The 25380-nt window shown below is 45.3% G+C and overlaps 1 protein-coding gene and 1 pseudogene across 15 annotated transcripts in view; both read right to left on the reverse strand.

Annotated features, from left to right (window-relative positions):
- Positions 1-691: 691 nt before the first annotated feature.
- Positions 692-25380, reverse strand: part of PRPSAP2 (phosphoribosyl pyrophosphate synthetase associated protein 2) — a 73451-nt gene continuing 48762 nt past the window's right edge. For all 15 annotated transcript variants that reach the window (XM_030827352.1, XM_012501247.2, XM_030827345.1 and 12 more), the window contains 4 exons: positions 22155-22303; positions 7966-8036; positions 3021-3167; positions 692-1442 (listed from right to left, as the gene is read on the reverse strand). In XM_030827352.1, coding sequence (XP_030683212.1) covers positions 1284-1442; positions 3021-3167; positions 7966-8036; positions 22155-22303 — 526 coding nt within the window. In that variant the 3' untranslated portion in view covers positions 692-1283. The remainder of the gene's footprint in view (positions 1443-3020; positions 3168-7965; positions 8037-22154; positions 22304-25380) is intronic.
- On the reverse strand, positions 24119-25243 carry LOC105738559 (annotated as a pseudogene).

The raw sequence follows: 25380 nt of genomic DNA on the forward strand, positions 1-25380 counted from the left end.
TTCTGCACAAACAAGGCCCTGGCCTACTGGGGCAAGCCCTCGGGCCACGCTGCTCTCTATGGAGCATAGGGAAGGCCAGCATGGCTGGTGACTGATCTTAATTTTGTGCTAAATTAACTATTTTATTCCAGATTCTAACACAGACAAGCAGAAAGCAAAGGTTTAAAGTGTTTGAGGAGGAAGAAAAATTAGTTTTTATGAGCAAGTCTACATATTCCTCCATAAGTCAGGCTGAGTGGGAGGACAGGGGGCTGTAACCCCCAGTGCCAGTGCTCCAGGGGAGGCCAGTCCATTGGACTCTGTGGGGAAGTTCAGGGTCCTAAACTCTAAAGTCAGATGATATTAGACCCTTGACAGCAACAAGGGTCATGTCACTTGCCCTTTGGGGTGCATCCCCCAGCATCTCATCTCCCTAGAGCATGACGGAGAACAGCCAGCCATGGAAGAGAGGCAAAGCCACACCAAGACCAATGGCAGATGATGCCCACTGGCTCCCTTGCTGCCTGTGGCCTTGCATGCTGAGATTCCAGCTCCTCCCCCTCCTCAGTCAATTGACTACACGTCGGGAACTTTCAGGGCCTTGGACAAATGGTCAGAACAGAGGATATCACATCTCTGAGAGGCTACTGCATCCCCCACAAAGCTGCAGAAGAGAAAACAAGCTGATGAACATTTCAACATTCACAGTGTGTAGATTTAGCTTTTATTTTATTTTAGTTATAAAACGATTGCCAAAACACAAAGTTTTAGAAAAACACACAAACACAAGTTTTTATTCCTTTTTTAGTTGCAGAAAATAAATACAATCACATATTCCATATGCTTGTCTACAAAAGCATCTCTAAAAATGTCATTTGCTGGACTTGACAGTATAACCTTTTTGGCTTTTCAATTGCAGGTATCATACAGATCATTTTATTAATGAGGTTATCAAATCTTATTTATTTATTTTAAGCACTTGGCTCAAGCAACTTTGGAAAAAGACTCTGTGAGCTTACAAATCTTATTCCAAGTGTTATTTTTTAAACAGTTAAAACTAAAACAAGGTCTTACCTTTTCAAAAGAGGAGAATAAAGTTTTTCTTTTATAAAAATTGCTCCCCAAACTCACAAACACCCAAACTGACCTAAAAAGTTGGTCTATCTTCTTAGGAATCAACAAGAAGTGAGGTTACAGGGGAGACGGAGGAACAAACATGACGGTTCCTGTGAAATCTATCCCACCGAGCAGTCACTCTTATGTTTCCAGTTTGGCCCTTGGGAGTTTTCCTAAAGGAAAGCTGTTCAGTCATCTAAGCCTATGTTTCTGAAAAGGTAGGACATGGACTCCCCATTGTGGATCCGACGGATCGCCTCTGAAAGGATCATGCTGATATCCACAGTTTTAATCTTGGGGCACTGGAGCTTCTGGACTTCATGTGGAATTGTATTGGTGACCACCACCTGTGAAGCAAGAGAAAAAAAAACCAGAGCATCAGAAAGCCAAGTAGCTTCATGGTTTGATCTGGAAATGTGACAGCTTCTCAAATCTGAGGCTCGCCATGACAGGAAAACAGTGGATCTATGTCTCAAGTCAATGTTTCAATTATTTATTTATTTATTTATTTTTAGACGGAGTCTTGCTCTGTCGCTCAGGCTGGAGTCCAGTGGCGCCATCTCAGCTCACTGCAAGCTCTGCCTCCCGGGTTCACGCCATTCTCCTGCCTCAGCCTCCCAAGTAGCTGGGACTACAGGCGCCTACCACCATGCTCAACTCATTTTTTTATATTTTTAGTAGAGACGGGGTTTCACTGCATTAGCCAGGATGGTCTCGACCTCCTGACCTCATGATCCGCCTGCCTCAGCCTCCCAAAGTGCTGGGATTACAGGCGTGAGCCACCGCGCCCAGCCTGTGTTTCTTAGGTTAAGATTTGATAACCGCACACCCACTAGGACAGGTACGGCAAAAAAAGATATTAACATGTATTGGAGGGATGCAGAGAAACTGGAGCCCCCCCACTCACGTCTGTGGAAATGTAAAATGGTGCAGCTGCTTTGAAAAACAGTCTGGCAGCTCCTTGAAAGTTTAAACATGAAGTTACTTACTGTATGACCTGGCAGTTCTAAACGTAGGTACGTATCCAAGAGAATGGAAAACACATGTCCACACAAAAACTTGTACACAAATGTTTACTGCAGCACCATTCATAAGTTAAAAAGTAGAAAACAAATTTTTCTATCAACATGAAATACGAAGAGAGAGACAAAATGTGGACTATCCATGTAACAGTATTATTTGATCATAAAATGGAATGAAGTATTGATTCATGCTCCAACATGGATGAACCTTGAAAATATTATGTTGAGTGAAGAAAGCCAGACACAAAAGACCACACATTGTATAATCTCATTTATAGGAAATGTCCAGAACAGGCAAATCTAGAGAGACAGAAAGCAGATTAGTGGTTCCCAGGGACTAATGGCAGTGAGAGAAAATGTGAAGTGACAGCTAATGGGTATGGGGTTCCTTTCTAGGGAGAAGAAAATGTTCTAAAATCAACTAAGGTAATGACTGCACAACTCTGAACATTCTAAAAACCAATGAGTTGTATACATTATTATTATTATTATTATTTTTTTTTGAGACAAGAGTCTCGTTCTGTCACCCAGGCTGGAATGCAGTGGCACAATCTCGGCTCACTGCAGCCACTGCCCCCTGGGTTCCAGTGATTCTCTTGCCTCAGCCTCCCAAGTAGCTGGGATTACAGGCGTGTGCCACCACGCCCACCTAATTTTTGTATTTTTAGTAGAGACGGGGTTTCACCCTGTTGGCCAGGCTGGTCTCCAACTCCTGACCTCAGGTAATCCACCTGCCTCGGCCTCCCAAAGTGCTGGGATTATAGGCGTGAACCACTGCATCCAGCCCTTGAATCCTTTCTCAGCCACAAAAGATCTCAGTCTTGTCCTGACTCTCTGTAACTAAAGATCAAGATGTGCCAAAAGCCCAGGCAGCTGTACCCACACACACCCAGACCCTGTTACCTCATCAATGGCAGACTCTTCAATCAGCCGGGGGGCATCAGAAGACAACAAGCCATGAGTTGCCATCACAAAGATCTTATATGCACCTCTTTCCTTCAGGGTCTCTGCTGCAGCAAGAAAGCTGTCAACATCATCAATGATGTCATCCTGCCAAAGCACAGATGGAAAAGAATGTATATGAGCACTTCTACAATAATAGGTTAGACAACCAGGAAAAAAAAAAGGGTCTGCCTACATTTATTGTGAAAAATCTGCTCTTCCATTTGGCCTTGTGCAGACGGCACGGCCCCACGTTCCCATCACCGTGCCCCATGGCAGCCCTCCAGGACTTTCACATGAGCCTCTTCCTGCACAGCACCTGCCACTATTGGGGCTATCTCCCACCACACTCCAGGCTCCCAGGGGTAGCACTGTTTTCTGCACCGTAACTGGCCAACACTGTGCTGTCATAATGCAGGTCACACCAGAAATGATGGAGGTATGATTTTCTTTTTTTGTTTTTAATGCACAGAAAAAGTGTTAAAAGATGTTTTTGACTCTGGGTAATAGAATTATGGGTGCCTCTTTCCCCCGCTGCTTCTTCTTGCTACTTTCCTTTTTTCCAAATTTTCTCCACTGAGCATATGGGAAATATGTTTTTTTACATGTTATTACAATGGAAAAAATAATAATGATTATTGTTTTTAATAATAAAATACCCAGTTCAGTGGTTTCCAATCTAGAGACTAGATTCCCAGGCTCCCAAGAGTTATTTTAAACCCATTATGGCATCAAACGTTGTCTAGAGTTGAATAAATATTCATGTATTTATTTTACATACATATTATTACTCTTTAATTGCATACTGAAGTTACTATGATCAAAAATATACATAAAAAGGCCAGGCGTGATGGCTCATGCCTATAGTCCCAGCACTTTGGGAGGCTGAGGTGGAAGGATTGCTTGAGCTCAGGAGTTCAAGACCAGCCTGAGCAACATGATGAAACCCAGTCTCTACAAAAACAGAAAACAAAAATTAGCCATGCATGCTGGTACACACCTGTAGTCCTAGCTACTTGGGAGGCTGAGGCAGGAGGATTGCTTTAGCCAGGAGGTAGAAGTTGCAGTGATCTGTGATCAAGCCACTGCACTCCAACCTGGGCAGCAGACCCAGACCATACCTCAAAAAAAAATACACACACACACACACACACACACACACCACACACGCTACTTAAAAAGTCCTACTAGTAAAATGGTACAGCCACTTTGGAAAACAGTTTGACAGTCTCTTATAAGACTATATTTGCAACTACCATGCAAACCAACAACTGCATTTATAAGTGCAATTATCCCAGAGAAATTAAAACTCTGTTCACACAAAAACCTATACATGAATGTACATGGCGAGTTTTATGTATAATAGCCCCAACCTGGAAATCATCCAAATGTCCTTCAACAAATAAACTCTGGTACCTCTATACCATGGGATACTGCCCAGCAATGAAAAGGAATAAAATATTAATATACAAAACAACCTGGATGGATCTCAGGGGAATCATGGTAGGTTAAACAAAACTCAGAAGGTTATATACCATAGATTCCATTTATATGACATTCTTGAAATAATAATTAGAAAGAGGACAGATCAGTGGTTGCCAGTGCTGTGGCTTAAATGTTTTTGTCCCTCCAAAATTCATGTGTTGGAAACTTATTCCCCAGTGCAACAGTGTTGGGTGGTGGGGTCTTTGGGAAAGTGTTTAGGTTGTGAGGGCTCCACCGTCAGGAATGAATTCATGTCGCTATAAAAAGGCTTGTGGGAATGGGTTTGCCTCTTTCCTGGCCTTCTGAAGGAAAGTTCATTCCTTTTTGTCCTTCTGCCTTATGCCATGTGAGGACACAGCAAGGCGGCCCTCACCAGACCAAATGCTGGTGCCATGATTTGGACTTACAGCCTCTAGAGCTATTAGAGAATAAATTTCTTCTATTCTTTATAAACAACCTAGCCTCAGGTGTTACAGCAGCACAAAGTGGACAAAGACACAAGGGGTTGCAGATTGGGTGGGAAGGATGTCAGTGTAGCTATGAAAGGAAGCATGAGGGTGCCTTGCAGTGAAGGAGCAATTCTGTGTCCTGACTGTGGTGGTGGTTCCACAAAGCTACCCATGGTAAGACTGCATTCACACACACACACTACATACACAACTGGTGCTGTCTGAAGGACCTCTGTGGCTGTGGCACTGAGAATTTTCAGGCTGTGTTATATTGTACTATAGTTAAGCAAGATGGAGCATGCTGGGTAATGAATACACAGGATGTCCCTGTGTATTTCCCCCTACTTCCTGTGGATTTATAATTACTTCAAAATAAAAACGTTTTTTAAAAAAATGCACTGGCAGCCGGGTGCAGTGGCTCGCGCCTGTAATCCCAGCACTTTGGAAGGCCAAGGTGGGCAGATCACGAGGTCAGGAGTTCGAAACCAGCCTGGCGAATATGGTGAAACCCCGTCTCTACAAAAAAAATACAAAAATTAGCCAGACGTGGTGGCGTGCACCTGTAGTCCCAGCTACTTGGGAGGCTGAGGCAGGAGAATCGCTGGAACCCAGGAGGTAGAGGTTGCAGTGAGCTGAGATCACGCCACTGCACTCCAGCCTGGGCGACACAGTGAGACTCTGTCTCAAAAAAATAAAAATAAACAAACAAATAAAAATGCAGCAGCACTAGAACAGGGGGGAAAGGTGCTACTGAATCCACAGCAACTTGTTACTATAGACTTTGCCAACTAAGGAATAAGTAAGGGACAGCTATTACCCTGGAGGGTGATGTGAGAGATTTTTTTTTTTTTTTTTTTTTTGAGACAGAGTCTTGCTCAGTCACCCAGGCTGGAGTGTAGTGGCACGATCTCAGCTCACTGCAAGCTCCGCCTCCCAGGTTCATGCCATTCTGCCTCAGCCTCCCGAGTAGCTGGGACTACAGGAGCCCACCACTACGCCCGGCTAATTTTTTGTATTTTTAGTAGAGACGAGGTTTCACCGTGTTAGCCAGGATAGTCTTGATCTCCTGACCTACACCCGTCTTGGCCTCCCAAAGTGCTGGGATTACAGGCGTGAGCCACCACGCCCGGCCCCAGAGAGATGTTCTAACCTGAAAAGGGTGCGTACAAAATTATCAAGCACTAGGGATAATGTGAGGCACCCACTACAGAACTTGGGAGATGGGTGTGACCACTTTGGAAACAATTTGGCAGCACCTTGTAAAGTTAAAAATGTGCATACCTTCAGACCCAACAACTCCACTCCCAGGCACCTTGAAACTCTCACATTTTTGCATCAGAAAATAGGCACAAGGATGTTCAAAGCAGTACCATTGCCTCAGTCAGTTGTGTAGCAATTATACCAAAGACACAACACATAGCAGTGAAAAAGAATGAAGTACAACTTCCTGCCACTACGCAGGTAAATTTCAATAACAGTGTTGAGCAAGAAAGTCCCAAAGTACACAAAGACATCATTTACATAAACATCAAAGACAAGAAAAAAAGACAGCATTTAAGGCCACAAACCCTCATGGCTGACTACAGGATCAAGATGGGCAGCTTTCACATCAGTGACAACCTCTGAGGCAAAGAGACCAGGGTAAGCCCAGAGGAGGCCTCTAGGTACCTGGTGATAGTCTATGCCTCAAGTGAGCTAGCGGGTACCCAGTGTTCATTCTATTCTTTAAAATATACAGGCATTAAGTGCACTCTTTTTGTGCACTGGTCTTATGATGTGTGAAAGGATGCATGTTGCGAACAGTTATAATCAACTTTGTACTTTACTTTTTTTTTTGAGATGGAATCTCACTCTTTCTCCCAGGCTAGAGTGCGGTGGCAAAATCTTGGCTCACTGCAACCTCCGCCTCCCAGGTTCAAGCGATTCTCCATGATCAGCCTCCCAAGTAGCTGGGATTACAGGTGTGCGCCAACATGTCCAGCTAATTTTTGTACTTTTAGTAGAGATGGGGTTTCACCATGTTGGCCAGGCTGGTCTTGAACTCCTGACCTCAGGTGATCCGTCTGCCTCGGCCTCCCAAAGTGCTGGGATTACAGACATGAGCCACTGTGCCTGGCCTGTACTTTACTTTTATCACAGAATAATATCTCATGTTATGACAGGATGACTTTTTTTTTTTTTTTTTCTGAGACACAGCCTCACCCTGTCACCCAGGCTGGAGTGCAGTGGCATGATCTCGGCTCACTGCAACCTCTGAGCCCCAGGCTCAAGGGATCCTCCTGCCTCAGCCTCTCAAGTAGCTGGGACTACAGGTATGTGCCACCAAGTTCAGCTAATTTTTGTATTTTTTGTAGAGACGGGGTTTCGCCATGTTGCCCAGGCTGGTCTTGAACTCCTGAGCCCAAGCGATTGGCCTGTCTTGGCGTCCCAAAGTGCTGGGATTACAGGCATGAGCCAACGCGCCCAGCCAGTAGTTAGCAATTTTAAAATAAACAATAGCATTTTCCAATTTCTGGGCCAAAGCAAACATTTAGCACAAGGCACCAATTTAATAAGAATTATCTGGCCATACTACTATCCTTAGGCCTTTATATGCCGAGAATTAACAAATAAATTGGCCAGGTGCAGTGGCTCACGCCTGTAATCCCAACACTTTGGGAGGCCGAGGCAGGTGGATCACTTAAGTTCAGGAGCTTGAGACCAGCCTGGCCAACATGGTGAAACCCCATCTCTACTAAAAATACAAAAAATTACCTAGGTGTGGTGGCAGGCACCTGTAATTCCAGCTACTTGGGAGGCTGAGGCAGGAGAATCGTTTGAACCTGGGAGGCAGAGGTTGCAGTGAGCCGAGATTGTGCCACTGCACTCCAGCCTGGGCGACAGTGAGTCTCTGTCACAAAATCAATCAATCAATCAATCAACAGAATAACAATGGCAAATACTAGAATTAATAATAAAAGAGGTCTACATACCACGATGATGGCAATCCTTCCTCCAACATCACCCACAACAGTGATTGGGGGCTTTTCTTTAGGAATCAGCACTGGTTGGAATAAAACACACACACCAAAATTTTTATATTAAAAAGTAAAACAAAACTTTAAAGAAGTTAGTATCTCAAGATAAAAACATTCAACCAACTAGGAATAGAAGGGAATTTCCTCAATCTGATTAAGGGCAACTACAAAAACCCACGGCTAACTTGTACTTTATGGCCAAAGGCCAAAAGCTTTCCCCTAAGATCAGGAACAAGACAAGGATGCCCACTGCACCACTGCCATTCACCATCATACTGGATACTCTAGCAAGGGAAATGAAAGGCATCCAGATCAGAAAGGAAAAGTAAAACTATCTCTATTAGCAGATGACATGTTCCTACATATTGAAAATGCCCAAGAATCCACAAATCCACCTACCAAAGCTAATATACGAATTCAGCCAAGTTGCCAAGTACAAAATCAACACACACAATCAGCTGCTACACAGCAGCACTGAACAATCAAAAGAGGGAATTGAGAGCAATTCCAGGCCGGGCACAGTGGCTCACGCCTGTAATCCCAGCCCTTTGGGAGGCTGAGGCGGGCGGATCACGAGGTCAGGAGATCGAGACCATCCTGGCTAACATGGTGAAACCCCATCTCTACTAAAAATACAAAAAAAAAAAAAAAAAAAAAAAAAAATTAGCCAGGTGTGCTGGTGGGCGCCTGTAGTCCCAGCTACTTGGGAGGCTGAGGCAGGAGAATGGCGTGAACCTGGGAGGCGGAGCTTGCAGTGAGCCAAGATCGCACCACTGTACTCCAGCCTGGGTGACAGAGCGAGACTAAAAAAACAGAAAGCAATTCCATTTACAAAAGGAGGCAAAAGAATAAAATACCAGGAATAAATTTAACCAAGGACTTGTGAAAACTACAAATCATTATTGAAAGAAATTTAAGAATAGGATTCTTGGCCAGGAGCAGTGGTTCACACCTGTAATCCCAGCACTTTGGGAGGCCGAGCTGGGTGGATTTCTTGAGCCCAGGAGTTTGAGACCAGCCTGGGCAACACAGTGAAACACCATCTCTACAAAAAAAATAAAAAATTAGCCAGGTTTGGTGGTAGCACATGCCTGTAGTCCCAGCTACTCAGAGGGCTGAGGTGGGAGGATCACTCGATTCCGGGAGGTGGGGGTTGCACTGAGCCAAGATCATGCCACTGCACCCCAGCCTGGGCAACAGGGCAAGACCTTATCTCAAAAAAATAAGAAAAAAAAAAAAAAAAGAAAGAAAACAGAATTCTTAGATATTATACTGAAAGACAAGCAACAAAAATATAAATTGGACTTAATCAAAATTAAAATCTTTTGTGGCTGGGCGTGGTGGCTTGCACCTATAATTCCACACTTTGGGAGGCTGAGGAGACAGGATTGCTTGGGCTCAGGAGTTCAAAACCATCCTGGGCAACACAGTGAGACCCCATCTCTACAATTTTTTTTTTTTTTTTTTTGATTACCCAGGCATGGTGATGTGCACCTGTACTCACAGCTACCCAGAAGGCTGAGGCAAGAGGATCACTTGAGCCTGGGAGGTTCCGAGACTGCACTGAGCCATGATCATGCTACTGCACACTCCAGCCGGAATGACACAGTGAGACCCTGTCTCAATAAAAAATAAATAAAAAAGAGGGCCAGGCACAGTGGCTCATGGCTGTAATCTCAGCACTCTGGGAGGCTGAGGTGGGTGGATCACGAGGTCAGGAATTCAAGACCAGCCTGGCCAACATGGTGAAACCCCCATCTCTACTAGAAATGCAAAAAATTAGCTAGGCATGGTGGCGCGCACTTATAATCCCAGCTACTAGGGAGGCTGAGGCAGGAGAATTGCTTGAACCCAGGAGGTGGAGGTTGCAGTGAGCGGAGATGCACCATTGCATTCTGGCCTGAATGACAGAGCAAGACTCCGTCTCAAAATAAATAAATAAATAAATAAATAAATAAATAAATAAATAGGGCGAGGCATGGTGGTTCATGCCTGTAATCCCAGCACTTTGGGAGGCCGAGGCGGGCGGATTATGAGGTCAGAAGATCGAGACCATCCTGGCTAACACGGTGAAACCCCGTCTCTACTAAAAATACAAAAAATTCGCTGGCGTGGTGGCAGGCGCCTGTAGTCCCAGCTACTTGGGAGGCTGAGGCAGGAGAATGGCGTGAACCTGGGAGATGGAGCCTGCAGTGAGCCGAGATCACGCCACTGCACTCCAGTCTGGGTGACAGAGCAAGACTCCGTCTCAAAAAATTAATTAATTAATTAATTAATTAAATAAAAAAAAAAAAATAAATAGATAAAAATAAAAAAGTAAAAAAAAAAATCCTACAGAATGGCAGAAAATATTTGCATTTCATGTATCTGGTAAGAGTCTAGTATCCAAAATATATAAAGTAGGCTGGGCATGGTGGCTCACGCCTGTAATCCCAGCACTTTGGGAGGCCGAGGTGGATAGATTGCCTGCCTGAGTTCAGGAGTTTGAGACCAGCCTGAGCAACATGGTGAAACCCTGTCTCTATAAAAAAAATACAAAAATTAGCAGGGTGTGGTGGTGCATGTCAGTAGTCACAGCTACTTAGGGGGCTGAGGTGAGAGGATCACTTGGGCCTGGGAGGTCAAGGCTCCAGTGAGCCACGACTGCACCACTGCACTCCAGCCTGGGTGAGACAGTGAGGCCCTGTCGCACAAAAAAAAAAAAAAAAAAAAAAAAAACATATATATATATATATATATGCCATATGCCAAAATACATAAAGAACTTTTATAATTCAACAATAAAAAGACAAACCGAGTTCAAAAATGGCCAAAGGATTTCAATAGATATTTCTCCAAAGATATACAAATGAAGTCATTAGCCATTAGGGAAATGTTTACCAAAATCACAATGAGATGCCACTTTATGCCCACTGGGCTGGCTACAATAAAAAAGTAGAAAATAAGTGCTGATGAGGATGTGGAGAAACTGGAATCTTTGTACATTACTGGTAGGAATATAAAATGGTGCAGCTGCTGTGAAAAAAGAGTCTGGCAGTTCCTCAAAAAGTTAAACATACACCAAATGACCCAGCAATTCCGATCCCAGATATAGACCATGAGAAATGAATCATCTATCCACACAGAAAACTCATACATGAATATACAGAGCAGCATAGCCAGAAGTGGAAACAACCCAAATTCCTTTCAAATGCTGACAATGAAACATTATCCAGCCATCAAAAGCAATGAAGTACTGACAAGTGCTATCACACGGATGAACCTCAAAAACATGCTCAAAGAAAGAAGCCAGATACAAAAGCCCACATATTATATGATTCCATTTATAGGAAGTGTCCAGATTAGGCAAACATCCACAGAAACAGAAAGGAGATAAGTGGTTGCCAGGGGCTGGGGGATGGCGGCATGGTGAAACTACTTAATGGGTGCAGGGTGTTCTTCTGGGGCAATGAGAAGTTTTGAAACTAGAAAGAAATGCTAACTGCACAAAACTGTGAATATACTGAAAGCCAGTAAATTTTATACTTTTAAATGGTTAATTCTATGTTATGTGACTTTGACTTCAATTTTCTTTTAAGGCGATGTCACAAAAAGAAAAAGTGAAAGTACTGTTCTAGATTGGGGCTTTTCAACGGCTGAGATCTTGGGCCAGACACGTTTATGCTGTAAGGGACCACCCTGTGTACTGTGAGAAGTTTAGCAGCATGCTTGGCCTCTACTCACTAGATGCCAGTAGCCACCCCCTTGATTGTGACAATCAAAACTATCTCCAGACATTTCCAAATGACCTCTAGGAGACAATGTCCACTCCCTAATTGAGAACCACTACTCTAGATTGAAAGAGATGAAAGACATACGACAACCAGAGGCAATGTGCGACTTTAGGTGAGCATCAGAAGAGGACAAAAAAGTATAACAAAACAAAGCAACGCAAGATAAATTCCAGAACTGAAGTGACTTTTTACATTTTCAACAGTCTTACTCCCAGGACACTTGACCTCAATGCCGGTGAAAAAGTATAATGAATCACCCTTTAGGAAATCAATTTGACAAAAAGCCTTATATTCATACCTTCTGACTCATCAATCTCACTTTTGGAAGCTTGAAATGAAATAAGCCAAAGTATGGGAAAAGTGTTTTATCCACATATATTCACTGCCACATTATAAGGGCAAAGAACAGAAGAAAACATAAAAACCCCAAATTAGGCTGTGGTTGGGTGGTCTAAGCCACATTCATACGATGGGGTATTAGCCATAAAAATGCTGTTTACAAGAGGCTGAGGTGGACAAATCGCTTGAGCCTGGGAGGTCAAGGCTGCAGTGAGCCGTGACTGTCACTGCACTCCAGCCTGGGTGACAAAGTGAGACCCAGCCTCAAAGAAAAAAAAAAGAAATTGCTGTTTCTTTTGAAAGTTTCTGGTGACCTGAGACGACACGTCGGGCAGCTGGGAGAAGGAGGCAGCGACATGCACAACTATGTATTAAGCATGCATCGCAGCTCTATGAAAATAAGGGTGAAAAACTAAAAAGAGGCTCACCAAATTAAAGTGGTGTGTCCTTGAATAGTGGGATCAAGCACTAATTATTATTTTCTTCTTTTATGGATAATATTTTCAAATATTATATATAGTGCTTATATTCTGAAAAAGTATTTTCATTGTTTTTTAGTAGGCATATTTTCATCTATAAGAAATCAGAGGATATAAAACAATTTTTAAAATCTAATACTAAATAACAAAATCTTTATAATCGAGACGCTACAGGAAGAATGCTTTCTTTTCCCTTCATAATATATGAAGTACCTTAAAAAAGTATTCTATGTAAGGTGTCCAATCATCAAATGTATAAAAACAATCCAATATTTAGGATCTGTGAAACTAAAATTCTACTGCATTCCCAAAGACAGCCTGTAGTGATCACTACTTGAGTCAAAACATAGAAACATTAAAATTATGAATGAAACATAAAGATCACATGAGTAAAGAAATATTAGAAAGAACATAGAGATCATCCAGTCCCATGACCTCATTTCCAGATGGGAAACTGTAGTTCAGTGTCTGCAGTCCAGAGTCCACTCCCAAAGGCCACACCGAAAGCTAACACCCGGCAAGTTCCAAAGAAGCAGCGCTCATCTAAAGACTGCCAGCGCGTTCCTCATCACAGCCCATGCGCTTACAGGACTGAAGAGGAACATATATTCTTTCATGCTCCCAGGCATGGCTCATCTCACCAATGGTCCCAGCCAGCCCTTGCAGGGTTCTGCTGAGGTTCCTAGATACAAGCCCCTCCGAGGCCAGGCAAGGATTCTGAAAGGGAGCAGCAGCCCCAGGCCTACGCCCCAGCACCAACGGCCTGGGCACGTGAGGCTGTGGGAAATGCACACACAAGCAAAAGGCTTTGAGGTCCTGAGCCAAACACTTTATTAACACCCTCCCAGCCCCAAATCCTGAACCCTGGCTCTGTCTCCTGCCTTCCTCCTCCTTAAATCCCCATCACTAAGTCCAAGAGACCCAAGAGCACAGTAGAAAAAGCACAGGTTTTAGTCAGACATGTCCAGCTCGTCACTATGTGACTGCAGGGAAGTCGCTTTCTCTTTCTGATCCTGTTTATCTATAAAGTGGAAAATCATCACGCAGTTAAAAGGGCTGTACTGGAGACTAATACACTAAAAATGTTCATTCCCTCCTGCTATCTTTTTTAGAGACAGGGTCTCACTCTGTCACACAGGCTGGAGTGCAGTGGCACCATCATGGCTCACTGCAGCCTCGACTTCCTGGGTTCAAGTGATCCTTTCACCTCAGACTCTCAAGTAGCTGGGATTACAGGTACACCACCATGCCTGGCTAATTTTTTTTTTTTTTTTTTTGAGAGGTAGTCTCACTGTGTTGCCCAGGCTGGAGTGCAGTGGCACAATCTCAGCTCACTGCAACCTCTGCCTCCTGGGTTCAAGTGATTCTCCTGCCTCAGCCTCCTGAGTAGCTGGGATTACAGGCACGCGCCACCACACCTGGCTAATTTTTATATTTTTAGTAGAGACAGGGGTTTCACCGTGTTGGTCAAGTGGATCTTGAACTCCTGACCTCATGATCCACCCACCTCGGCCTCCCAAAGTGCTGGGATTCCCAAAGACAGCCTGTAGCGATCACTACTTGAGTCAAAACATAGAAACATTAAAATTATGAATGAAACATAAAGCCCAGCCGCCTGGCTAATTTTTAAACTTTTTGTAGAAACGGGGTTGTGCTATGTCACCCAGGCTGGCCTCAAACTCCTGGGCTCAAGCAAACCTTCCACCTCAGCCTTCCAAAGTGCTGGGATTAAAGGAGTGCGCCAAAGTACCTGGCCTCCTTCCCATCATCTTTTTAACATTTCTCAATGTGCTCTGTCACTTTCATTCCCATTGTTACCAACCCCTAGAGCAACAACGCACAACAGAAATACAAAGTGACAAATGAAAGCCACATATGCAATTTCAGATTTTCTAGTAGCCACATTACAAAAGCACAAAAAAAGGTAAAATTAATTTTAATAACATGTTTGATTTGATTCAATATATCAAAATATTACCATTTTAACACAGAATCAATAAAACTTCACTAATGAGATATTTACATTAAAGTTTTCAGATTAGGGGTGTGTGTCCTTCACACTCCCACTGCTCCCCACCCCATTCCCAGTGCGCAGGAGCCACACATAGCTGGTGGCCACCCGACTGGACAGCACAGCCCAAGAGATCAAGCTCTCCTCCCATGTGCCTGCTCAACTTCATCAGCCTCCCGGATGTGGCCTCTGCACTTCCAGTTTCTCTTCCATGCAACCTATCTCAAACACAGATGCAGGCCTGGCCTGCTGAACACTAAATGGCCCGGATCGAGAGCCTTCGTGGGCCGCCTTCTAGGATGCGAGTGTATTTACTGGTATTCAAAGTCTTCCTCGGTTGGCTTCCCACAGATACTGCTACCTTAGTCCGTCTCTTCCCTCCAGGGGCCTCCTGGTAGTCAGGCTAGTGTCCTCCTGGCCACACCATGGCCCATCACTGAACGTCTCATCACTGCAGTGTCCTATCTCACTCACATAAGGCAGGCAGCACTGGGCCCTGAGGGCTCGTCCTGGGCTTTCCACCGTCTTGGCCTATCATATGGGTCAACTCTGAGGATGGCCTCTTGTTGCTCTTTTTCAGAACAACAACAGGCCCAAGAACACACAGCTGATAAGTGATGGTGCCAGATGCAAACTCCAGCTCAGTCCCCCACCCCTCAGGAGATTTAACACCTGCCCAGATGGCCTTCCATTTCCACCTCAGCTGGGATCTACAAAGTATAGCTGGAATCCCAGCTGTGTGCACGGCTATCCCAACCACACTAGTTCCTTCTCTGTTTTTTTCCCTCTATTTATAAATGAGCAAACTCCTAGGCAAGGCAAAAACCTAACAGTCCAGAATATACCTCTGTGACCTAAAAATTATTTTGAGCTGAAAGCATTTGAGTTCCTGAAGTCCCTTATATGCTGAAAAGCAGAGCCTCACAAAATAACTCAAAAGAACTCAACTGTGATAAATCTCCTCCCTGGGAACACCAGGGAAGACTGACTCTTATCGCTTAAGATTAGAAGTCCAGACCACACCTAAACAGACGCTGTCAAAAACTAGCCTCTCTCCCATCTTTTCTCCTCAGCGCCCACTTCCCATCAGTCCCCTCCCTCCTCCTCTTCCCCTATTAAGAAGTCATCTCAGCCAGGTGCCTGTAATCCCAGCACATTGGGAGGCCAAGATGGGCGAATCACTTGTGGTCAGGAGTTCGAGACCAGCCTGGCCAACATGGCGAAACCCTGTCTCTACTAAAAAAAAAAAAATACAAAAATTACCTGGGCATGGTGGCATGTACCGGTAGTCCCAGCTACCCAGGAGGCTGAGGCAGGAGAATGGCCTGAACCTGGGAGGCAGAGGTTGCAGTGAGCCATGATTGCACCACTGCACTCCAGGCTGGGCAAAAGAGCATTTCAAAAAAAAAAAAAAAAATCAACTGTTTTCCCACAGGGACCTTTTCTGCCCCTCCTGTTCCCCTATTAAGATGCTACATAAGCCCCAAATTCTAACCACTTCAAGTCACATTTTTGTGACTCACACAAGAGTTTAATTACACACATCTGTATGTATGTGATTAAACTGTCTTTCCTCTTCCTCACCTGTCTTTTGCCAGTTTAGTCCATATGCCACCAAACACTGAATCTATGAGGGCAGGGGGTTAGGGTTCTTCCCCAACAACTCGAAGGTGGCATTTTTTTTTTAATTAAGAAGATGTTATTAAGGCATGGGGAAGTTTCTTAAACACAAAAACAAATTCATGTATAACTCTACCACCCCAACCCAACTACATTCATTCTTCATATTCCCTCCTGGTCCTTGCATAGACAAAGAGAGTGCTGTGGTCTGAAGATGGTGTCCTCTCAAAATGCTATGTTGGAACTTAATACCCAATGTGATAGTATTAACAGCTGGGGCCTTTGGGAAATGATTAAGTCTCAAGGCCTCTGCCTTCATGAACAGGATTAGTGCCCTTACAGAGAGCTGCCTCGCTCCTTCCACCATCTGAGGACACAGTAACAAGGTGCCACCTCAGGAGCAGAGTGAGCCCTCACAGACACCAATCTGCTGGTGCCTTGATCCAGGACTTCCCAACCTCCAGAACTGTGAGCAATGAATTTCTGTTGTTTATAAATTACCCGGTCTGGCCGGGTGCGGTGGCTCATGCCTGTAATTCCAGCACTTTGGGAGGCTGAGGTGGACGGATCACCTGAAGTCGGGGGTTCGCGACCAGCCTGACCATCATGGAGAAACTCTGTCTCTCCTAAAAATACAAAAATTAGCCAGTCGTGGTGGTGTGCGCCTATAATCCCAGCTACGCGGGAGGCTGAGGCAGGAGAATCGCTTGAACCCGGGAGGTGGAGGTGGAAGTTGCAGTGAGCCAAGATCGCGTCATTGCACTCCAGCCTGGGCAACAAGAGTGAAACTCTGTCTCAAAAAAAAGAAAAATTACCAAGTCTAAGGTATTTTGTTATAGTAGCCTTAACAAACTAAGACAGAAATTGGTACTGAGAAGTGAGTTGCTGCTGTATCAAATACCCACCAATGCAGGAGTGGCTTTGGAACTGGGTAATGGGCAGAGGCTGGAAGAGGAAAAGGCTAGAAAAAGACTGTATTGCTACGTACAGACTGTAAAGGGGAGCTCTGTTTGAGGGTTCTGCTTTGGTTTGGATGTAGTTTGTCTCCACCAAAACTTATGTTAAAAATTTGGGCCAGGCGCGGTGGCTCACACCTGTAATCTCAGCACTTTGGGAGGCCGAGGTAGGCGGATTGCCTGAGCTCAGGAGTTCAACCAGCCTGGGCAACAAGGTGAAACCCCATCTCTACTAAAATACAAAAAATTAGCTGGGCGTGGCGGCATGCACCTGTAGTCCCAGCTACTGAGGAGGCTGAGGCAGAAGAACTGCTTGAACCCGGGAGGTGGAGGTTGCAGTGAGCCAAAATCACGCCACTGCACTCCAGACTGGGCGACAGAGCAAGACTCCGTCTCAAAAAAAAAAAAAAAATTGATCCCCAGTGTGCACTATTGAGAGGTGGGGCATAGTGGGAGATGTTTGGGTCACAGAGGTAGATCCTTCATGAATGGATTAATGCCTTCCTATAGGGGCGAGTGAGTTCTTGCTCTCAGGGCACTTAGTTCCCGTCAGAGTAGGTTGTTATAAAAATGAGTTTGGCTTCCCAGACTCTCTCGTTTCCTCTCTTGCCATGTGATCTCTCTGCACCCGCCTGCTCACTTTTCTTCTCCACCATGTTTCAACCCAGTGTGTGGCCCTCACCAGAAACTGCCAGATGTGATGCTATGCTCTTTAACTTCCCACCCTGAAGAACTGTGAGCTAAATAAATGTGTCTTCTTTATGGAATACCCAGTCTTATGTAGTCTGTTACAGCAACACAAAACAGACTAAGACAGGCTCAGAAGAAAACAGCTGTAAAGAAAGCCTCAATCTTCTTAGAAATGATCTAAGTGGTCAGGATCACAATGCTAGTAGAAAAACAGACAGTAGACTGGTCATGGTGGCTCACACCTGTAATTTCAGCACTTTGGGAGGCTGAGGTGGAAGGATCGCTTTGAGCCCAAGAGTTCAAAACTAACCTGGACAACATGGCAAAACTCCATCTCTACATAAAATACAAAAATTAGCCAGACATGGTGGCACATGCCTGCAGTCCTAGCTACTTGGGAGGCTGAGGTGGGAGGATCGATTGAGCCCAGGAGGTCAAGGCTGCTGTGAGCTGTGATCACACCACTGCACTCCAGCCTGGGCAAGAGTGAAACACTGTCTTGAAAAAAAAAAAAAAAAAAAAAATGGTAGGGTGCGGTGGCTCATGTCTGTAATCCCAGCACTTTGGGAGGCTAAGGCAGGCGGACCACTTGAGGTCAGGAGTTTTGAGACCAACCAGGCCAACATGGTGAAATGCCATCTCTATTAAAAATACAAAAATGAGCCAGGAGTGGTGGTGTGCACCTGTAGTCCCAGCTACTCGGGAGGCCGAGGCACGAGAATTGCTTGAACCTGGGAGCTGGAGGTTGCAGTGAGCCGAGATTGCACCACTGCATTCCAGCCTGGGTGACAGAGTGAGATTCCATCTCAAGAAAAAAAGGGCAGTGAAATAGAATCTCTGGCAAAAGAGGGTGCATGGCTGCTCTTGACTGCTTATACTAAAATCCAAGAAGATGAATTAAAGATGAGATTTATCATCAAAAGGGAGGTAGAATTTAAATATTTGGAAAATTATCAGCCTGGCCATTTTGTAAAGAATGTAAAAGCAAGGCTGGATGCAATGGCTCAGGCCTATAAGCCCAACAGTTTGGGAGGCCGAGGAGGGAGGATTGCTTGAGCCCAAGAGTTTGTGACCAGCCTAGGCAACAAAGCAAGACCCCGTCTCTACCAAAAAAAAAAAAAATTAGCCAGGCCTGGTGCACACACCTATAGTCCCAGCTACTTGGGAGGCTGAGGTAGGAGAATGGCTTGGGCCTGGGAGGTCGAGGCTGCAGTGAGCTCTGATCGCACCACTGTACTCCAGCCTGGAAAACAGATCAAGACTCTGTCTCAAAAAAAAAAAAAAGGCAAAAACATGTTCAGGACAGAACTCCAGGGGTGTAGCCAAGCAAACTTTTCTTTTTTCTGTTTTTTTTTTTGAGATGGAGGCTCACTCTGTTGCCATGCTGGAGTACAGTGGCACAGTCTTGGATCTCGGCTCACTGCAACCTCCGACTCCCTGGTTCAAGCGATTCTCCTGCCTCAGCCTCCCGAGTAGTTGGGATTTAAGGCACGAACCACCATGCCCAGCTAATTTTTGTATTTTTTGTAGAGACGGGGTTTCATCATGTTGGCCAGGCTGGTCTTGATCTCCTGACCTGGTGATCCACCTGCCTCGGCCTCCCAAAGTGCTGGGATTACAGGTGTGAGCCACCATGCCCAGTCACCAAGCAAACATTTGATAAGGAGATTAGTATGGATAGAAAGAAGCCAGATGGCCAGGAGTGGTGGCTCACACCTGTAAGCACTTCGGGAGGCTAAGGTGAGTGGATCACTTGAGCTCAGGAGTTCAAGACCAGCCTGCGCAACATGGTAAAACTTTGTCTCTACAAAAAAATACAAAAATTAGCCAGGTGTGGTGGCAAGTGCCTGTAGTTCCAGCTACTCATGAGGCTGAAGTGGGAGGACTGCTTGGGCTCAGGAGGTGAGGCTGCAATGAGCCATGATCGCACAACTGCACTCTAGCCTGGGTGACAGAGACCTTGTCTCAAAAAAAAAGAACCAGATGCTGTTCATCAAGACAGTGACTCAATGACCCCAAAGGCATTTCTGAGATCTTTGTGACTGCCCATCTCATCATAAGCCTAGAATGCCAGGGTCTTAGGGGCAGAACGATTTCAAGGCTCCACTTCCCACATTCCAGAGTACTCCTTACCCACTCCAGCTATAGCTCAAGCAGGCCCAACTATGGCTCGGGCCACCCCTCTGGAAGGCACAGGCAACAAACCACAGTAGTGTCTGTGCAGTGCCATCTCCATAGGGCACAGAGTGAATGAGCTGTGGGGGCACACCTACCTCTACCCAGACTTCAAAGGGTGCCCCAAAGAGTGCCAGGGCCCAAGCAGAGAACTGTCACAGGGGCAGGGCCACCAGAGAGCCCCCACTAGGGCAATGCCCAGTGGAGTCGTGGGGGCAAGACCACCCCAAGACCCAAGACTGGTAGAACCACTAGCGTCCAACTCCAGCCCGAGAGATGCAGGCATGAGACTCCAATGACTGAGAGCTGCTGCATGGGCTGCTCCCAGCAAAGCTGTGGGAGTGGGGCCATCCAGAGCTTTGCAGGACTAACCCCTGCCCCAGTTTCTGTGGAAGGCGGGGCTTTGAGTCAACTTAAGCCTTAAGATTTAATGTTGTTTGTCTGGTTGGGTTTCAGACTTGGTCAGGACTTGTCACTCCTTTCTTCCTTCCTACTTCTCCCTTTTGGTCTCAAACTCCTGGCCTCAAGCAACCCTCCCACCTTGGCCACCCAAAACGCTGGGATTACAAGCGTGAACCACCACACTGGGACTCACTTCTCCTTTTTGGAATGGGAATGTCTATCCAATGTCTGTCCCACCATTGCATTTTGGAAGCATACAACCTGTTTGATTTCACAGGCTCACAGCTGGAGAGAAATGTGCCTCAGAGTGAATCCCAGAGCTGGAGTCTTACCCATATTTGATTTAGATGATATTTAGATGGGACTTTGGACTTCAGACTTTTGAGGTGATGCTGAAATTAAGTTAAGACTTACACGGAGTTAACATTTTGGGGGTTATTAGGATAGAATGAATGTATTTTGCATGTAAGATGAACATGAATTTTGAGGGGCCGGGGCAAAATGCTATGGTCTGAATTTTTGTGTTCTTCCAAATTCATGCTGGAACCCACTGTGGTGGTATTAAGAGGTAGGGCTTTTAGGAGGTGACTAGTTTGTTAGGACTCTGCTCTACGAAGGGGGTCAGTGCCCTTGTCAGACAGGCTTGAGGGAGTCTTCCACCTTTCTCCACCATACGAGGATGCAGTAAGAAGGTACTATCTACGAGGAACAGGCCCTCAACAGACACCAAATCTGCTGGCGCCTTTATCTTTTTTTTTTTGAGATGGAGTTTCACTCTTGTTGCCCAGGCTGGAGTGCAATGGCGTGATCTCGGCTCACCACAACCTCTGTCTCCCAGGTTCAAGCGATTCTCCTGCCTCAGCCTCCCGAGAAGTTGGGATTACAGGCATGCACCACCACGCTTGGCTAATTTTGTATTTTTAGTAGAGAGGGGGTTTCTCCATGTTGATGAGGCTGGTCTCGAACTCCTGACCCTCAGGTGATCCACCCACCTCGGCCTCCCAAAATGCTGGGATTACAGGTGTGAGCCACCGTGCCCGGCCCATCACGAGGTCAGTGCTGGTGCCTTTATCTCGACCTTCACAGCCTCTAGAACTGTGAGCAATAAATTTCTGTTGTTTATATTACCCTGTCTAAGGTATTTCATCATAGCAGCCTGAACTAAGACAAATAGGTATACAATCTTGTATTCTGCCTTGTTCATATATATTCCACAGATTTTTCTCGTTTCCAGATAGTCTTGATTATTTCAAAGGGCTGCACAATTAATTAACTGTACTGACACAATATAATTTACCAAGCCCTACCCTCTGGTAAACCATTTAAACCTTTCTAATATTTTGCATTAAAAACAACATCACAGTCAATAACTTTGTATATAAAAAGCTTTTTGCTTATGTTAAACTACACTCTAGTATATATTGCTGAATGAATGAATGGACTTCCCTGAAGCATCCCAACTGTCTCAATAGTCCAAACATTTTCACAGGTCTTGCAAAGAAGGACAGACTGCTTCTAAACGGCCCTACAATTTACAAGGTAATCAGAAATGCATTCGCTATTATCTGGCCAAGAAAAGTGTTAATGAGTTTTTGCCAACTTAAAAAGAAACAAAGAATGAGGAAAAAAACCACACATACAACAGTGTAGTCAGCCTTAAAATCAGAGGAAAGTGGGAAAAAGGCAGTAGCACACTTACTGGGGATCTCCAGGCTGGGGTGGATAGCAGCCACACTTCTGACCATGGGTGGGGAATGCCGTCCATCCACCAAGTCCGACTCGGCATCCTGCGCCTCTCCATGAATCACGGCAATTCCCAGGCGCAGGCGCTCAGCAAAAGACTGTGCCCTGAGGGAAAACACCAGACACAAGCTCAAAACTCATGCAGCCCTTGGTTCTGCTAATGCCTAGGGGACAAAACATTAAGAGAACATAAGTAGAATGTTGTCTCCCAAAGGACTAATGAAAAGAGAGAATAAAACAGCCTTAGACTCTTAGAAACCAGGACTAACTGTAGAGACCCCACATGCCAAACACTTCCCTCTGCAGCAGCACCAAAGAACGGCAGCGGCCTGGCCTGGTCTGCAAGCCACTGGCCGGGAGAGCCTGACTGAGTGAAGGAACCTCCGCTCAGCTCTCTCTCACCTGAAGCTGCTAATTCTACCTGCCTGCCTACCTACCAGTGAGAACCAACTACATGGGGCAAAGGGCATAAAATGCTCACCAAAGTATCAAGCACAAATTTCTTAATAGTTTTAGGGGGGTAAAACTGAGATACAAGAAACTGTGCATATCTAAAGTATATAATTTCATGAGCTCTGAAGGCTGTATGTGCCCATATAAGCATTAGCACAATCAAGACAAGGAACGTTATCACCTCAAGCATCTCCTTCTGCCCCTTAGTGATTTTTCCTTCTGGCCCCAGGCAACGGCTGATCTGCTTTCTGTCACCATAGTTTCACCCATCTAGAATTTCATGTAAGTGAAATCATAAAGTTGCTTTTTTTTGTCTGATCTTTTTTTTTGAGATGGAGTCTTGCTCTGTCGCCCAGACTGAAGTGTGGTGGCAGGATTTCTCAGCTCACTGCAACCTCTGCCTCCCGGGTTCAAGTGATTCTCCTGCCTCAGCCTCTCATATAGCTGGAACGACAGTCATGCATCACCACATCTGGCTAATTTTTTTGTATTTTTAGTAGAGATGGGGTTTTATCATGTTGGCCAGACTGGTCTCGAACCCCTGACCTCAAATGATCCACCCACCTTGACCTCCCAAAGTGCTGGGATTACAGGTGTGAGCCACTGCGCCTGGCCATTTTGTCTTATTTTACGCAGCACATGTTTTGGAGATTCATCCATGGAATAACAGATCAATAGTTCATTCCCTTTCATTGCTGAGTAATATTCTGCTGGGTGAATATATCACAGTGTATCCATTTATGTATTGCTGAGCTTTCTGGTTGTTTCTAGTTTTTGGCTGTCACAAAGCTGCTGTGAACATTCATACACAGATCTCTGTATGGGCACATGCTTTCTTTCCTTCTTTCTTTTTCTTTTGAGACAGTCTCACTCTGTTGCCCAGGCTGGAGTGCAGTGGTGTGAACCTCCACCTCCCAGGTTCAAGCTATTCTCCTGCCTCAGCCTCCCAAGTAGCTGGGATTACAGGCACGTGCCACCACGCCTGGCTAATTTTTGTATTTTTTGTAGAGACGGGGTTTTGTCATGTTGGCCAGGCTGGTCTTCAACTCCTGACCTCAGGTGATCTGCCCACCTCGGCCTCCCAAAGTGCTGGAATTACGCGCCCAGCCACATGCTTTCTTATCTCCTGATAAATTCCTAAGAGTGGAATGGCTGGATCATATAGTAGGTGTATATTTAACTCTTTATAAAAAGGCCACACAGGCCGGGTGCGGTGGCTCACGCCTGTAATCCCAGCACTTTGGGAGGCCGAGGTGGGTGGATCACAAGGTCAGGAGATCGAGACCATCCTGGCTAACACGGTGAAACCCTGTCGCTACTAAAAAAATACAAAAAAATTAGCCGGGTTGGGTGGCGGGCACCTGTAAACCCAGCTACTCAGGAGGCTGAGGCAGGAGAATGGTGTGAACCTGGAAGGCGGAGCTCGCAGTGAGTGGAGATAGTGCCACTGCACTCCAGCCTGGGCGACACAGCAAGACTCCGTCTCAAAAAAAAAAAAGCCACACTGTTTTCCAAAGTGGTTATACCATATGACAGTCCCATGAGCAGAGCATGAGAGACCCAGTTCCTCCACATCTTCACCAACACTTGGTACGGTAGGTAATTTGTGTCTTGTTTTCTCCTGACCAGTCTGGATAAAGGTTTATCAACTGCACTGATTTTCTCAAAGAATCAGCTTTTTAGCTTTTTTCTGGTTTTTGTTTTCTATTTCATTGATTTATGCTGTAATCTTTTTTTTTGAAGGTTGAATTTAGTTCTTTATATAACATCCCTTGTAAAAACAAAACAGAATAAAAACAAACCGAAAAGGAGGGGCAGGGTAAAATTTGAAAAGGAAAGGAAACGGAGGAAAAGGAAATAAAATAAGACGATTTATTGCTTCTCCTCAGCATCCTCCTTGGTCTCCTCCTCCACCAAAAGAGCTTCTAGCTTTTCCGCCACTTTTTTGGCATGATCACTTTTGCCCGATCCTTTCTTTTCTCTCCGATCTCTTTCTTCCATTCTTCAAACTTTGTTTTGAACTTCTGTGCATTCTCAACATTCAGGAAGTGGATGGCCAGCAACTCTGGCTTGGGGCACTCGTTGGCGAAGTCAGCGTGGGTGTTCCAGACCCAGGCATGGTCACTACCCACGTTGGGCTTCAGCTGCATTATCAGCGTGAAGTAGTGGTTAGCTCAGATATTCAGGGTCTTGTTCCTCCGCATGAGGAGGCGGATGATCCCTTTCTCCTTGTGTTTCAGGAGCTTGATGTTGCCGGTGCCTCACTCCTTCCATTCTGGGAGATCCTTCTCTGAGGCAAATCAGAGCAGTTTCATCTGCATTTTTAAATGTTCTTCATCTTCCTCCAGCGTTTTAATTTCTTGCTCAGGAAAAGAAACTATTGGCTCAAACTGAGGGTCATGGTTGGACTCATCTGCATTCTCAGTGGAAGTACCATGGTCCTCATGAGTGCCCTTGGCATGCTACGAAAGCGGCAGCTCAGCTGAGTGGGTCATCGCTGGCTTCAAGGCCTCCCGTCGCTGGCTCCGTGGCCTCTTGCGGGAACTTCTTCCCTCTGCATCTGGCTTTTTTTTTGTTGAGATGGAGTCTTGCTCTGTCGCCCAGGCTGGAGTGCAGTGGCATAATCTTGGCTAGTGTGGTGGCATGATCTCAGCTCACTGCAGCCTCCGCCTCTGTATCAAGTGATTCTCCTGTCTCAGCCTCCCGAGTAGCTGGGACTACAGGCGTGT

This window comes from Nomascus leucogenys, chromosome 14 (assembly GCF_006542625.1).
Source record: "Nomascus leucogenys isolate Asia chromosome 14, Asia_NLE_v1, whole genome shotgun sequence".
Taxonomy (NCBI): Eukaryota; Metazoa; Chordata; class Mammalia; order Primates; family Hylobatidae; genus Nomascus; species Nomascus leucogenys.